Below are 16,520 nucleotides of genomic sequence, written 5' to 3'. Positions count from 1 at the left end.
AAAGTAAAGTTAAATAAAAACTTTAGGCTACGTGTAATATATAATCTAGTTTATAAATACTATAATACAAAATCAACGTTACTGTTCATATTACTATTATATTTATATGTATGCTTACATGTATATTAATTATAAGACAATAAAATCATATATATTTTTTCACACCTAATTGTATAACTATGTTATACAATCGTTATACATATGTGTTAATTTTATGTTAATTATAATCGGAATTGAAAGTAGTTTTTAACTAGTTAAAAAGGTAAAAATTTATAATAAAGTTGAGAAATAAGTAACTTTTAATTTTAAATGATTTAATTTTTAACTAATTATTTTTGAAACACAAATTTTAATTCATTAAATTTATTTCTAAGTCTTTTGATTTATGTAAAACTAAAAAATTATTTAAAAAATACGGTTCCGCATAAAAAACTTTGTTTTTATATAGATTTAATTTATAGAATAAAATATGTATTTGATGATTTATAATGTATGATGTATAATTGTTAATCTAACTTAAATAAATTATGACAAATTTATTAATATAAATAATGCTTTTCAAAGTTTTTAATTTGAATTAAATCTTAATATAACTTTTAACTGAGTTAATTTTTTGTTGACGCTCACTTTACTTCACTTTTAACTTAAATAAATTAATTTTACAAGCCGTTAACTTTAACTTAATTTTGTTTAAAAAATATAATCCTAGTTGTATAATCTTTTATCTTTTAATTATGAATTTGTGAAAATGGCCAGTCAGCGTTTTATATTTCCCGGTGGATCGTGAAACGCTACGAGGCGTCAGAACAGCCTCCCGCTACATTACTTCCGTCATGCGCGGCGATCATTTGCAAGTGGAGTAATGTAAAAAAATCGCTACATCTGCGAGACAAATTATTGGTTGATTGTGACGATTCGGAACGGCGTGGTCAGGTCAGTCGGCGTCGCCAGCCGGTGAGTTGGCGCGCTAATTGGGAAAAAAATCTTCGAGCCCACCGGTGGCTGGTTTCCGGTGTAAAACGCGCATACGGCGCGCAGCGCCATAGGGCGGCAGTTCCCGGGAATACTCCTCGTGACGCCACACGAGCTCTTCCTTTCCGCTGAACTCTCGCGAGTTGAACATGTCGCATACTACAGAGAGAAGGTAAGTCGAGCATTTTTCTCAGCGTAACGGAGTACCGCGCTCGCGTTTGGGCGGCTCGGCGCGTCCGCCGTGCCGGTGGCATCGTCGCGGGTTGCGCGCGCCCCGAAATGTGTCCGTACGCGGGTTAAAATACGCCCGCGGTCGGACCAGTGTGTCGCGGATCGGACGGACATGCACGGACACGAGACTGACAACATGGCGTGCGGTCGTTTTTGTCACATTGCCGTCGCGGCCGACTAACGGCCGAAGCTCCACGCCGTCCCGTCACGGGTCGGCGCTTAACCTCCTCGCCGCGACGACGGCGACGACGACAACGCGGCGAGAAGGACACGCGCCCGGCTTGCACGCACGGAGCGAGCTCGAACACGCCAATTCCGAGCATGGCATGCGTGCGCCCCGACGCCGTTAGCGTGGGTGAAGCGCTCTCGCGCGCGCTCTCTCTATCCTAACTCTCCCTCGCTCGTGCTTGCATGTGAGCAAGCGAGCTCTCGGCGGGTAAGCGAGCACGTTTTTCTCCCTCTAAATTCGTTCTCTCCGCCCGTGTAAATTACGTAATGAAAATATCGTTTTTCCGCGCCGGAGAAGAGAAAAAAAAATCAATCTCACGCTGATCCGCGACCCGAAGTTTCTCGCGCGCGAGGTTCCTCATCGCCGGACGCAGTCATCGTCGTCGCCGTCGTCGCACGCTTTCTCGACCTTCGGCGAAGTAACGCGTCGTCTCGCGTCTCGGAGGGGCCACGCGTGAGTCACACTGTCAGAGCGGTGAGATTGTGGGCGGCCAGGCGAGCGGGTCGCTTTGTGTGCCTCGTGTGTTTCGTTCACGCGAGCACGACCTCGCCGTTTACCTGCTCGCACCATCTATGCGAAACGTAAAAATGGCCATCGTGCCACGCAATTGCGACAGAACATGTAAATCGCGATGTACCTCATCGAATTAAAAGTTCGGCTTTCAAGGTCACGTGGATTTTAAAGTGATTTGTCATCGCCCGATCGCCGCGACTGACTTATCGATCTTGCACGGGCACCGAACCTTTGGTGGACGCACCGGTGTTTTGTTAATTTATTTTTACTAAATTCTTGGGGGAAAAAACGCGCTGTACATGGGATTCCATTATTTAGCGAAGATATGGGAAAATCGCGGGATTTTATGCGCTCCTTTTATGCCTTGCGTTATAATAGTCTCTTTAAATCTTTGTCGGAAACAATGTATAGGATAAAATAAAACTCGTTACCTTGATATTTTACAGCTTATTTACAGTATTTAAAAAATCTTACTAATTATCTTGTAAAAATGCGATATAAGCTCATGATTTAGCATTTAGTATGATTAATCTTATCTACGTATTCCTACTGTGTGCTTTAATATCTTATCTTTCGCATTTCAGAAATGACGATCAATGGCCGGGAGATTCGAAAAATGGTCCTAGTGAAAGTGATCAACCGACGTACGATGGACCTCCGGGAATGGACCCCGATGGCATCATCGAGTCCAATTGGGACGTTGTAAGTAGTTTGTTACTGTTACACTAACTACGTTTACACTCACCCTCAATGGGGTTTAATAACTACGGGTAGCTCAGGTAGCCCGTAAGCAGACCAATCATAATTGTTCTACTTTTCTAAAGAACAGCTGTGGTAAGAGTGATGTGTGAACGTAGTCGTTGTTTTTTGAGGTGGATAAGACTTGCTTTTCTTCAACTTTATTGGAAGCAGCCCATTCCTCTATGGTTCGATACTCTACATTAGTAAATTACGAATCATAATTTTTATTAGTGCAATAAGTTAAAGGTTTGTTTTTTATTCCTGCACTGCTGCACTGGTGCAATAAGTTAGAATAAGACAAATATATTTTTTCTCATTCTAACTTATTGCACTGGTGCAGCAGTGCAGGAATAAAAAACAAACCTAAAATAAGATAAGTATTTTTTTTTATTCTAACTTATTGCACTAGTTCAGGTAGTGCAGTTCAGTGTAGCTATAAAGAACAGACCATATACCCAAGCAGACAGGTATTCAAAGCGTATATAAGGTGTCTTATAAAGATTATAATAGGATTTTTAAGGATACATTCTTGAGATCGTTTTCAAACAAAATCTTAATACCAAAGTATCAAGATTATGAGTTTGTTGGGATCGCATGCAATATACTTCTGTTCCAACGCGTCAACTAATTAATGCGATTGGTCAATGAGCACGTTGAGGCAAATAGGAGTTTGTTGGAGCATGCGACCCGAACAAACTCTATAGTAGATTTTAAATGAGAAGAGTTTACACTTGGCAAATTAAACTGTTCAAAATTTGTGCTCTCAGGTTATATACTTTATAATTTATAAAATAATCAGAATATCAAAACTGATTTGATTTAGTTTAATTTTTAACTTTAATTATTTAATCAATATTTAATATATTATGAATCGAGAATGTTCCAGTCTTCCTGGTGAATGATTTTGAATAATTTGGATCAATTAAGAAAATCTTTAATTTCTGTGAAATTGTACAAAGACAACTGGCAATTACTATCTCCTTTGTAGGAAACTGTTAAAAATAATTATGACTTTATTATTTTAAATTAACTATACAATAATTAAAAACTGTAATTATATAAGTGCAATTTTTGTTCTTTTCTAGAAATTTGTTACAATTATAATATATTTCAATTCCTATAGAATTATGATATATTAAAAGTATTATATTTAAGGATACATATACAACTAACTAGTCAGTTAATGTCTTAACTTTGCAAATTTTTGGAAAAAACAAAAAAAAGATAAGTTGTGTTAATTTCATTGTAAAGATCATATTTTTTTCCGTTTGAGAAGAGATATTTAAATTAAAAAAATGGTTTTAAAAACGGATGATTACATATCTTAAAAACGATCTATCAATTTGCAATTTTACACCTTTTTTCTAGGAATTAAAAATAGTACTTGATGTAGGATTTTATGGTGATTAGTTTTTTGTCATCCAAAGAACGAACAAAACTTTATATTGAGAAACCAATGTTAACGTCAAACTGCCATTTTGTTCAAATGCATTATTTCAAAAAACGACTACATTAAGTACTACATGTTTTAATTTAATCTATGTTTTAATTTCATAAAGTTTGCTTTTTATGTATTTTATGAGAACAGCAGTGATCATTTTTGGAGAAAAAAAAAAGATTTAGAAAAACTTAAATAGCTATTTTAAATATTATTTGTTGCGTATAGAAATCGTATATATATATATAAAATCAATAATATTAAAGCATTATAGATGCATTTGGCATTGTGTTAGTGCTCGAGATCGTGGCGTGACGTCGGCATACATACATGACCATATTTGGAGTTGTTTAAAGGCCGTCGTCAACGATCGTTCTTTTGTCTAAAATAACGCAAATGAAAATTATAAAAAAAAGGGGAATTGAAAGTCGGAAAATAGTATGTCTTTTGGGAAAAGGATCTTCACTTTTGGTTCGGCCCCCGAGTAATAAAGACGGTTTCTCTCTCTCTCCCGGTCACGCAGTTATCGCTACGATCTCGAAGTCGCGACGCACTGCCATTAGTGATTGTGAGATCCACGGATCTTCAACGAATTATTAACACGGTCGTTACGCATCATATTGATATTTGCAGCGACTCAGTTCGCGTGTGCTCCTAGGCGTTGTCGCCGCCTAATCACAATCATAATCCGGCGACTCAGGGCATACGTGTTCCTAGGCGTTGTCGCTGTGAAATAGTGCGTGCGCGATCGAAAGCTTCTATAATATAAAATAAAACTGTCAAATAAAAACGATCGGTATCGCGGAGTGTTTCAATAAACTCACTATATAAAGTGACTATAAATTAATAAGTGACTATTTATTTGTAATCCTAAACGTGGTGTGGATGGCAAAACATTCATTCTGTTAATCGCATAAACATTTTGGTGCCTCCTGTGAGGTATCTCACGCATCCCTGGTTCTCGAAGATCAAGACGACGTCCGGATCACTCGCTGAGTACGAGGAAGCACGACGACGTCCGGATCACCCGCTGAGTACGAGGAAGCACAATCGAACCAAAGAAGGAACGATCAGTCAGCAGCGGGATTTCAGTCGGGCACAGTTTATTAGGAAAGGGTGAGTCGTTCGGTTTCTCATATTTTTTCCGTCTCGAGTAAATTCTTGTTATTATTCAATCATGGCAGATCGGGTGAAATGGCTCATTCAAAAGAGAACGTCGTTAAAATCGCAGATCACTAATTTGACAAACTTTTTTGAAGGAAATAAATTCGACGATAACTCATTGAAATTACGCTTGGCACGACTTACAGATCTTTACAACGCGTTCGAAGAATATAATGACGAGCTTATGATTTTAGAGCCGAATGAAAGCGTTCAAGATGAGTTTGTCAATTTGCAAGATCGATTTATAGTATTGCTAGCAAAATCGACACTCATTTAAATCGCGTGAACGTGGAAGCCGGTCCGTCTAACGACGATAATCAATCGAGTCGATCGACGCATTCGGTGTCTGAAAGACAGAGACGAGTCAAATTACCGGAAGCTCCGTTACCTACATTTGACGGTAAATATGTCGCATGGCTTTCCTTTAAGAATGCGTTCCGCAATCTTATCGACTCGCAATCTGATTTATCGGATGTAGACAAACTGCATTATTTGAAATCCGCATTAAAGGGTGACGCCGCGAATAAAATAGATGTGCTCGCGACGGACGGCGTGAATTACGCGAAGGCATGGGCGGTTTTAGAACGCGCGTATGAAATAAAGCGAATTTTAATATCGCAACACATATCTGCTATTTTAAATCTACCGGTATTAGAAAAAGAATCTACCGACGGTCTTACTAAGCTTGCTGACAAAGCGCAACAACACGTGGCTTCATTGCAATCGTTAGGTGCGAACGTGTCATACGAAATGGTTGTTCATATTATCGAAAATAAATTGCCGCGAGTCACCTTAGATAAATGGGAAGCATCTCTCGACAGAGACGAGTTTCCGTCACTAGATCTTTTGTACGAATTTTTGTATAAGACCGCGGTCTGCGCTTCTAAGCGTGAGCGAACGAAACTTGCAGATTCCGAGGCAGGCGGGAGCGAGCCGTCGACAAAACGAAAACGTAAAGCGTCAGGTCGTGCATTTGTTTTGAACGCGTCACGAGTCTGCAAGGTGTGTAATATTAAGCCGCACCCATTGTTCGCATGCGATAAATTTAAACAATTACCGGTCCGCAAACGTATCGAGGTGGTTAAGAACGCAAAATTATGTTACAATTGCTTGCGATCGCATGTCGGCAGTCAATGTAAATTCTCCAATTGCACGATCTGTCGCAAGCGTCACAACTCACTCTTGCACTTAGACGATTACGCAATTGCGAATAAATCTGGCGATACCAAATCAGACGTCGAAAAAAGGGATTGACTAACCGAGGTATCCGAGAGGAGCGCGGTGAGCTTTGCATCGACATGCCCTACGTTCACCCCGCAATTGTTGGCAAGTGCAGTAGTCTACGTTTTCAACAACAAACATAATTCCTTTAAATGTCGAGCTCTTTTAGACACCTGCGCGACGGCTAACTTTATTTCCGAAGAGACCGTGAGGAGATTGGGCGTACGCGCGACGCCACAGTCTGTTCCGGTCGGTGCGATCAACGCCATGAGCTCAAATTCACGGGGGCTAATACAAGTCACGATACAATCGACGCAGAGTAGCTTTCAAAAGAATTTAACGTGTCTCACGTTGCCGATTATTTCGGATCTCGTTCCGTCCGAAATATTTCCGCGAGACTCAATTGAAATTCCTAAGAATATCAAACTGGCAGATCCAGAATTTCATGTGCCGCGTCCTGTCGATCTATTACTCGGAGCCGGGTGCACCTTGTCACTATTTTCCGTCGGTCAAGTCAACCTATCAGACGATGAACACGATCTATACTTGCAAAAAACGCGTTTGGGTTGGATCGTCGCTGGTAGTTCCGCGAAACAGAATATTATTAAAGGAGCGTCGTGCTGCTTAACAAGCCTAGAAGCGCAAATTGCAAAGTTTTGGACGATAGAAGAAGTCGCGGCCAGTAAAATTAAATCAGACGAGGAAATCAATTCCGAAACACATTTTACAAATCATACTACTCGTAATTGCGAGGGGCGATATGTCGTGCGCCTTCCATTTCGCTATTCTGAACATCATATCGGCGATTCGCGCACTATCGCATTGAAACGCCTACTTTCGTTAGAACGCAAATTAAATCGTGACACCGTCTTAAAATCAGAATATACTCGTGTCATCGAAGAATACAAAACTCTAGGGCACATGTCGTTAGTTGCGTGTCCGCCTGACGATAATTTTTATATGCCTCACCACGCGGTAGTAAAACAATCAAGCAATACTACTAAAGTTCGAATCGTGTTCGACGCGTCGGCAAAATCAAAGGATAATGTATCGTTAAACGATCTCCTGATGGTAGGGCCCACTATTCAGGAAAGATTATTTTCTCATCTGATTCGCTTTCGCACGTATAAGTACGTTATAACCGCGGACATCGAAAAAATGTACCGCCAGGTGTTAGTTCACGAGGACGATAGGCGATATCAAATGATCCTATGGCGCGAACATGATGAGATCAAGACATATCAATTAAACACACTTACGTTCGGCGTTTCCTCATCCCCCTTTCTCGCGATCCGCGCCATGCAACAGCTCGCAGACGACGACGGGCATTTATTTCCTAAGGCGGCCGCAGTGCTTAAACAACACTTATACGTCGACGACCTTTTATCGGGCGCGAATTCTGTTCAAGAGGCTCGTAATTTACGAGATGAAATAATCGCGCTTTTACGACGCGGCGGATTTGCCATAAGACAATGGGCATCAAACGACGCGCGCGTGATACGGGATCTTCCGAACAACGCGTTGCACGCCAATTATTTATTAGGTGACGATCATTCATTAAAAACGCTCGGTATATCGTGGAATACGCGCAACGACAAGATATGCTATTACGCACGGGAAATCGAAATATCAGGGATATTATCCAAACGGAAAATATTATCGGAAATCGCAAAAAATTTACGATCCATTAGGTTTGTTAGGGCCAGTAATCTTATACGCTAAACAATTAATGCAAGATTATGGCGCTCTCAGGTACACTGGGACGAATCCGTTCCACAAAACATTTATTTGAAATGGTCCGAGTTCTCCCAGCAATTCAAGGCAATAGACAATATTTCTTTTGACCGTGAAATATTCATAAGCGGACGACAGGGCATTCAATTACACGGATTCTGTGACGCCAGTTGCGTCGGATACGGGGCGTGTATCTACGTACGATCGTTCGATAAGAATAATAAGAGCGTTTGTAAGATCTTATGCAGTAAATCTCGTGTAGCGCCGTTAAAGGCCGTTACAATACCGCGGCTCGAGTTGTGCGGAGCGTTGTTACTGGCGCGCTTATATCGCGAGATACGAGACACGTTAAATGTCATACCCAATAAGTAGTATTCTGGTGCGATTCCACCATAGTACTACATTGGCTAAACACGGCGCCTCACTTGCTTAAAACTTACGTTGCAAATCGCGTAATAGAGATACGTGAACTTACTGAAACGCACGCGTGGCGTCACGTACGGTCCGAAGACAATCCCGCGGACGCGGTTTCGAGGGGTCAATTGCCACATGCCTTTTTAAAGAATGATAAATGGCGTGTCGGCCCGGTATGGCTAATAAGAGACGAATCTGAGTGGCCGGAATCGACAATGCCAACTGTTGAGGTACCTGAATTAAAACGAAACATTTGTTTGACCACATCCGTCGCCGATCTCAGTATTTTAGAAAAATACTCGTCTCACTCCAAGCTGTGTCGAATCGTGGCATATTGTCTTCGCGTCCGACTGACCAACACTTACCGCGGCCCATTATGTCCGGAAGAAATGAACGCAGCAGAAATTCGAATAATCAAACTACTTCAATCGTCTACGTTTGCCTACGAAATTAAAAAACTAAAAAATGAACGATCGCCTTATCAAGGCAAATTAATTAGCTTGAGTCCATTCTTAGATAATGACGGCGTATTACGCGTGGGAGGACGTCTGCAGTCCTCGAATTTACCCACGCCACAAAAACATCCGATGCTGCTCCCCAGTCGAAATCGCGTGTCTGACCGAATTATACGCGAGGTTCATGAAAAACACTATCATACCGGTATTCAAGGAACTCTGTATGCGCTAAGGCAGAAGTTTTGGCTGCTCGATGGCAGAAATCAAGTTCGGAAAATAATACGTGCATGCGTGCGTTGCCACAGATTCGATTCACGAGTGACGGAATATAAAATGGGTAATTTACCTGAATCTCGCGTCTGCGAGACGATACCATTTACGAAAACGGGCATTGATTTTTGCGGTCCTTTCTTTGTTAAAGAAAGAAAACATCGAAATAGAGTTCGAATCAAGGCATACGTATGCGTGTTCGTATGTATGACCATAAAGGCGGTGCATTTAGAACTTGTAAGCGACTTAACTTCCGACGGATTCCTAGCGGCATTACGACGATTCGTCGCAAGACGCGGTTTACCCAAACATATATATTCCGACAACGGAACGAATTTCGTGGGCGCAAATAATCAATTACGGGAATTATACGTGCTATTTAATTCTCACGAACATATCGAACTCGTCAACCGATACGCAATTAAGAACCATATTTCATGGCATTTTATACCTCCTACCGCTCCACATTTCGGCGGACTTTGGGAGTCTACTGTTAAAATTTTCAAACACCATTTCAAGCGCGTGGTAGGCGATTTATTGTTTACGTTCGAAGAATTGAGCACTTTCACCACGGAAATAGAAGGCATTCTAAATTCGAGACCTATAACTTCAATATCATCAGACCCGAACGATTTACCTGCCCTTACACCTGCCCATTATCTAATTGGCAAACCAATAACTGCTCTTCCCGAGGGCGATTTGCGATCAATTCCAGAAAATCGGCTATCAACGTGGCAACACATCACAAAGGTGCGACAGGACTTCTGGGCGCGCTGGCATTTCGAGTATCTGAATGAACTTCAGAAGCGTGGCAAATGGCATAAGGATACCCGCAATTTATCGGTGGGTGCTGTTGTACTCGTCAAGGAGAGGAATCTTCCGTGCACCCATTGGGCATTGGGCAGAATCACGAAGCTCTACCCTGGCAAAGACGGAATAACACGGGCAGCCGACCTTAAGACAATCAATGGAGAAGTGAGACGTGCCGTAAAAACGCTATGTCCGCTTCCTGTAGATTAAGAAGTTTTCGTTCAGTCGCATAACACAAATCATATGTAACACACACACAATCATATTATCAAGCCGACAAAATTAATTAACAAAAACGGATACACCGTATACAAAATTCATAGATCTATGAATCCTTTGATCGGTACCCTCTCAACGGGGGGAGTATGTTGCGTATAGAAATCGTATATATATATATAAAATCAATAATATTAAAGCATTATAGATGCATTTGGCATTGTGTTAGTGCTCGAGATCGTGGCGTGACGTCGGCATACATACATGACCATATTTGGAGTTGTTTAAAGGCCGTCGTCAACGATCGTTCTTTTGTCTAAAATAACGCAAATGAAAATTATAAAAAAAAGGGGAATTGAAAGTCGGAAAATAGTATGTCTTTTGGGAAAAGGATCTTCACTTTTGGTTCGGCCCCCGAGTAATAAAGACGGTTTCTCTCTCTCTCCCGGTCACGCAGTTATCGCTACGATCTCGAAGTCGCGACGCACTGCCATTAGTGATTGTGAGATCCACGGATCTTCAACGAATTATTAACACGGTCGTTACGCATCATATTGATATTTGCAGCGACTCAGTTCGCGTGTGCTCCTAGGCGTTGTCGCCGCCTAATCACAATCATAATCCGGCGACTCAGGGCATACGTGTTCCTAGGCGTTGTCGCTGTGAAATAGTGCGTGCGCGATCGAAAGCTTCTATAATATAAAATAAAACTGTCAAATAAAAACGATCGGTATCGCGGAGTGTTTCAATAAACTCACTATATAAAGTGACTATAAATTAATAAGTGACTATTTATTTGTAATCCTAAACGTGGTGTGGATGGCAAAACATTCATTCTGTTAATCGCATAAACATTATTTTTTAATAAATTTAAATGTTAAATTATAAAAAAGTATATTGACAATGAGAATAAATAGACTTCCCTATTTCTTTCCATTCTCTAGTTTTCTCCATTAAAAATGTGCAAAGTTGAATCTTGTTTTAGCTCATAAGTATGTTTTCTTTATTTTGTATTAATATATTTAATTCAGCCTTGACCATAAAGTATCCTCAAAATTAACATAAACGTTCTATATCTGACAAAAAATATTAAAAATAATTTTATTGAAAAATAATATTTTTATAACAATTCTAATATTTTATTCTATTTTGGCTTGTATTATGTTCCCAAGAAAAGTCAATAAATTTATAACCAAGGTTATACTTACATAATATATAATATATAAAGTATTGATAAAGAGGTGGTTAAATATAATACTTTTAATATATACATGTATGACGATAATAAAACTGAATATATTAAAACATGATTTTCCAAACTTGTGTAGATCGCGATCCATTTTTTGTAATGATTAACATTTGCGACTTATTTAGTTGTAGGAATTATGAAAAAGTGGAGAAATGGGAGTAAATTTGATTATTTATTTTTACCACTTTAATCTTTCTACTTAAAATTTTTTATTGAATATAATTTTATAAATTTATTTTTAAAAGTAAATTTGAAATATAAGGTTTGAAAACTTGAAGAATACGCTTACTTTCTCTTTCAATTAATATTTTTGATGTTTCATCATTTTATATATAGTAAATTTAATTATTTGTATAGGAGTTTATTTCAAAATTTTTTATTCTTATCGTAGCTTTAAAATCGTTCAGCAACTCATATTTCGGAAATGCTTGTCTTATAATATAGTTATTTGTACAACAAGTGCGATGAGTTAGCTAATTGACCGTAAGTGCGGAAAATAGACGCACTCGCCTTCGATTCGTATGTACACCCGCATGTGTGGGTAATAGCCGAGTCATATGTGTGCACACAATATTTTTATCATCTGTGCATCGAAATATTGATCCTTAAGTGTGAGATGAGGTGAGAAAAGGACTACTTTCGGTGCACAGGTAGCAAAAATATATTTTATTGATACTATTTTTTTTTTTAATATGAACAGGTTGTGGAAAACTTCGATGAAATGAACTTGAAAGAAGAACTGTTACGTGGTATATATGCTTATGGGTTTGAGAAACCATCTGCAATTCAACAACGTGCCATTTTACCTTGTATAAGGGGGCTCGATGTTATTGCTCAGGCCCAGTCTGGTAAGACATTTTAAATTAATAATTAGTAAAAAAATGTGACTATAAATATCTTGTACAGTTTATTATTATACTAATCGATGTTTCTAATCATTTACAGGTACTGGAAAAACTGCAACGTTCTCAATATCGATTCTTCAACAAATAGACACAACTATTAAGGAATGCCAGGCCTTGATCCTTGCACCAACCCGTGAATTAGCGCAACAAGTAAGCTTAGAAATATTTGTTTTAATAAAGAGTTATGTTTAAGCGAAAAAGTATTTTAATAATGTACTTATTTTTGTTTAGATCCAGAAAGTCGTTATCGCTCTAGGAGATTTCATGCACGCGGAATGTCACGCATGCATTGGTGGCACCAACGTTCGTGAGGATATGCGAAAACTGGATCAAGGTGTTCACGTGGTTGTTGGTACGCCCGGCAGAGTTTACGATATGATCAGCCGACGAGCACTTCGAGCAAGTAGCATCAAACTGTTCGTGCTGGATGAGGCCGATGAAATGCTTTCTCGAGGATTTAAAGATCAAATTCATGATGTATTCAAATTATTACCTAACGAAGTTCAGGTAAATATGAAAGATACGTTTGAGCGATATAGATTTTATTACAATTACTATCTAATAGATAATTTTATTTTAATTATTAGAAAGTATCTTTTTCGGACAAGTCCACAAATCATACAAGATGAAAAAGTTGCAGTATACCTTATAATAGTCAAGTTAACAAATATATTATAAAATACAGGTGCGTCGTAATAGTGTCATTTTTGACAAATGTACACTGGATTGACATATGCTCTGTATCATGAAATGTGTTATCTTTTGTCTGGAAATAATAGCAGCCTAAATGCAAACAATTATTGTGGCATAGCACTCCTAATAATAATTATAATGTCCTAAAAATCAATTAGTCACTTTTAATATTTCTGTAATAGCAACAAAACAATTTACAATACCTGTTACAGCATGATGCTATCATATTGCACACACATTTATAGTATAACATTTCAGTAAATGCAGTTTGTTTGTTTTTTTTTTATTTCGACGTATAATATTGATTATTATATTATCAATATCGGGTCATTTGGTTTTTTGCGTACAGTTTCAACTTTTTATTTCTAATGTTATGTATCTTTTTTTCAGGTTATATTGTTATCTGCGACAATGCCATCCGATGTGTTGGATGTATCCAAATGTTTTATGCGGAATCCTATTCGTATTTTGGTTAAAAAAGAGGAGCTAACATTAGAGGGTATCAAACAATTTTTTGTTTATGTCGAACGCGAAGATTGGAAATTGGAGACTCTATGCGATTTGTACGACACTTTGAGTATCACCCAGGCTGTTATCTTCTGCAATACGCGGCGTAAAGTAGATTGGTTAACAGAGAGCATGCATAAACGCGACTTCACTGTTTCCGCTATGCATGGTGACATGGAACAGAAGGAACGCGATCTTATCATGCGTCAATTCCGTACTGGATCATCTCGAGTCTTGATTACTACCGATCTTCTGGCACGTGGTATTGATGTGCAACAAGTTTCGCTTGTTATTAATTATGATTTACCTTCCAACCGAGAAAATTATATTCATCGGTAAGTTATTATTTAATACTTTTTAATTATAATTTTAAAATAAACGTGAAATAATTTATAATTTATTTGAACAAAACGGAAATTTCTAATGATAAAAATAGAAAACATTTATAAAACATAATATTTATAATATAAACAAAATATTAATTTTATTTTATAAATCTTTAAAACAATCTTAATTTTCAAGAATCATGATTTTTTTAAGAATTTGAATACTATATCTTGACATTTTATTATTTTAAAAGCAATTCATACGTAAATTTTACAGAATAATAAAAATTAATAACTTAAAAGTTATGTTGCAAAAAAAAGAAGCTTTAAGTTTTATATCTATTAAAATGTTGCAGAGAATTTAGTCACAAATATGCATATGAAATTTTGCGTTAAATCTTTTTTTGTTTATATACGTTACATCTAAAGTTTATATATGTTATATCTAAAGAATTATGTAGATACTTATATTCTTGTTACTTTGTTATTTACAGAATTGGTCGTGGTGGTCGTTTTGGCCGTAAAGGTGTGGCCATTAACTTTGTGACGGAAGAAGATAAACGAACCTTGAAAGATATTGAACAATTTTACAACACTCACATCGATGAAATGCCAATGAATGTCGCTGATCTGATTTAAGTCCGACTATTGGCTATAATCCATTATAATAAAAAAATAATAAAAAGTAAGTGACAGAAGCTCTCAGCTGATCGATCTCTCATGGTGTGTGAGTACATATATTGAGTGAGTTGGTGGACTATATCGCTTATGTAAACGCGATCTAAACCAAAATATTCCAACGTTTTCATATTCATTTCGATTTATAATAGTAGGTTACGGAAACAGTTATCTGTTGCGCTACAGAAGATAGTAGTACGATCTATTATTACTATTAGTGTAATTATCACTACTGTCACCGCTATCGATATTGCCACCGCTGCTGCTACTATTGCTACTCTATTCTTAACGTTACCGTTATTAATATTACTATAAATATTATACTATTATTGGTATTACTCTGGTATTGATTGCTATCAAGATTATTTTTATTTTAATTTTTAACAATATAATATAGTAGGATATATTACCACGACTAAAATATCACGCCACTGAGTGGTAAATAGAATTAGAAAAATACGAAAAGCGCAGCTCGGCGCAGTTTGATTACACTTTATTTCTATCGCAACAAGTTTTATATCGTCCAGAATGCGTCCGTATTCTCGTTCTGTCGCAAATCCAATGGCTATTGTAGAAATCTTTAAGTCTTATTTTTTACGAATCTTTGTCCCGCTTATTTTTCCTCAAGATATTTCCAATTGGATGATTAAATCTGTTATGTTTAATAGTCCATATTACATGCTTCTATCACCGCGATTACAACTTGTTTGTCTAGGCAGAGGTTTAGTTGGGTATTGGAAGGGGTACTTTAATCATAAGCGTTGCCGAAGGAGACGTATATTCAAGCTTAGATAATATGAATTTTTGTATATCCTAAATTCTAGGCGCACACACCTTTATTATTAAATAAAGTGTTTGACCTTTTAAGAAAATGTGGTGGTCTTTGTTATTACGAATCTTTTTATTGTCTTATCAAATCTTATCCAATCTCAAAATGAAAACCCTGAATGGACAAACGTGTGTTACGAGTGAGAGTCTCACATTCTGAAGTGCTCCCGCGTTGGGAATAAGTTTTGCGGTTTATATTTCCGAAAAAGTTCTCACAATTTTCTTTTATTTGTATTTGCAGGCAGTTTTGGACAGTCCAGATGTGGGCGACATATTTTTGGAAATAAAGACCAGATTTCCTGATTCAAAATCGAAGTTTTGTAAATCGATTACCTCTCTAAACTCCTGCCTTTCGCGTAGGCTACAGTAATATATGTACATTTTCTCTTTTTTTTATACTTTTACATTTTTATTGATAATAGAAGATGAATTCTTAGATTTTTTTACATTTGTCAATAAAATTCTTTGCAAACGTTCTTTATTGCATATTCATAAGTTGTGCACTTGTCAATGTCGAATATTAAATTAAAATATCTGCCTTGTGAGAACTTTTGTATCGTGTCTTTACAAAATTATTAAAAATATTGCGATATCATACTCTATATTGTCGTCATTAATCTTAAAGTAAATTTGCAAAAGTGTTAATGATAGTTTTCGAAAATTTAAGTAAAATTTTATAGCTACTGATTTGTGATTGCATTAACACTAATTAACTCTTGCTCGCGCATTTGTGAATGCGGTTTATGTTAATGCAAAATTATCTTGAATTTCCGAAAACTAGTTCTTTAAAAATACTGTAAATATTATATAAATGAACCTTGAGGGAATGGAACACTGTGTGTCTACTGTATTTATACATCATATAAATACTATTTATGATTGAACGTATAAACTGAATATAATAAATGTGAATGTCCTTTATTTTA

The 16,520-nt window shown here is 37.5% G+C and overlaps 1 protein-coding gene across 1 annotated transcript; it reads left to right on the top strand.

Moving 5' to 3' along the window:
* The first annotated feature begins 991 nt into the window (after positions 1–991).
* On the top strand, positions 992–16,515 carry LOC118648316 (eukaryotic initiation factor 4A-I-like). The gene is made up of 8 exons (XM_036294646.1): positions 992–1,144; positions 2,530–2,647; positions 12,358–12,505; positions 12,603–12,712; positions 12,794–13,069; positions 13,646–14,097; positions 14,583–14,773; positions 15,836–16,515. Exons 1-7 carry the CDS (start codon positions 1,122–1,124, stop codon positions 14,725–14,727), a joined length of 1,272 nt encoding a protein of 423 aa, XP_036150539.1. The 5' UTR covers positions 992–1,121; the 3' UTR covers positions 14,728–14,773; positions 15,836–16,515.
* Positions 16,516–16,520: the final 5 nt, after the last annotated feature.

Source organism: Monomorium pharaonis, unplaced genomic scaffold (genome assembly GCF_013373865.1).
Source record: "Monomorium pharaonis isolate MP-MQ-018 unplaced genomic scaffold, ASM1337386v2 scaffold_37, whole genome shotgun sequence".
NCBI classification, from domain to species: Eukaryota; Metazoa; Arthropoda; class Insecta; order Hymenoptera; family Formicidae; genus Monomorium; species Monomorium pharaonis.
This window is presented reverse-complemented; position numbering and strand designations above follow the sequence as displayed.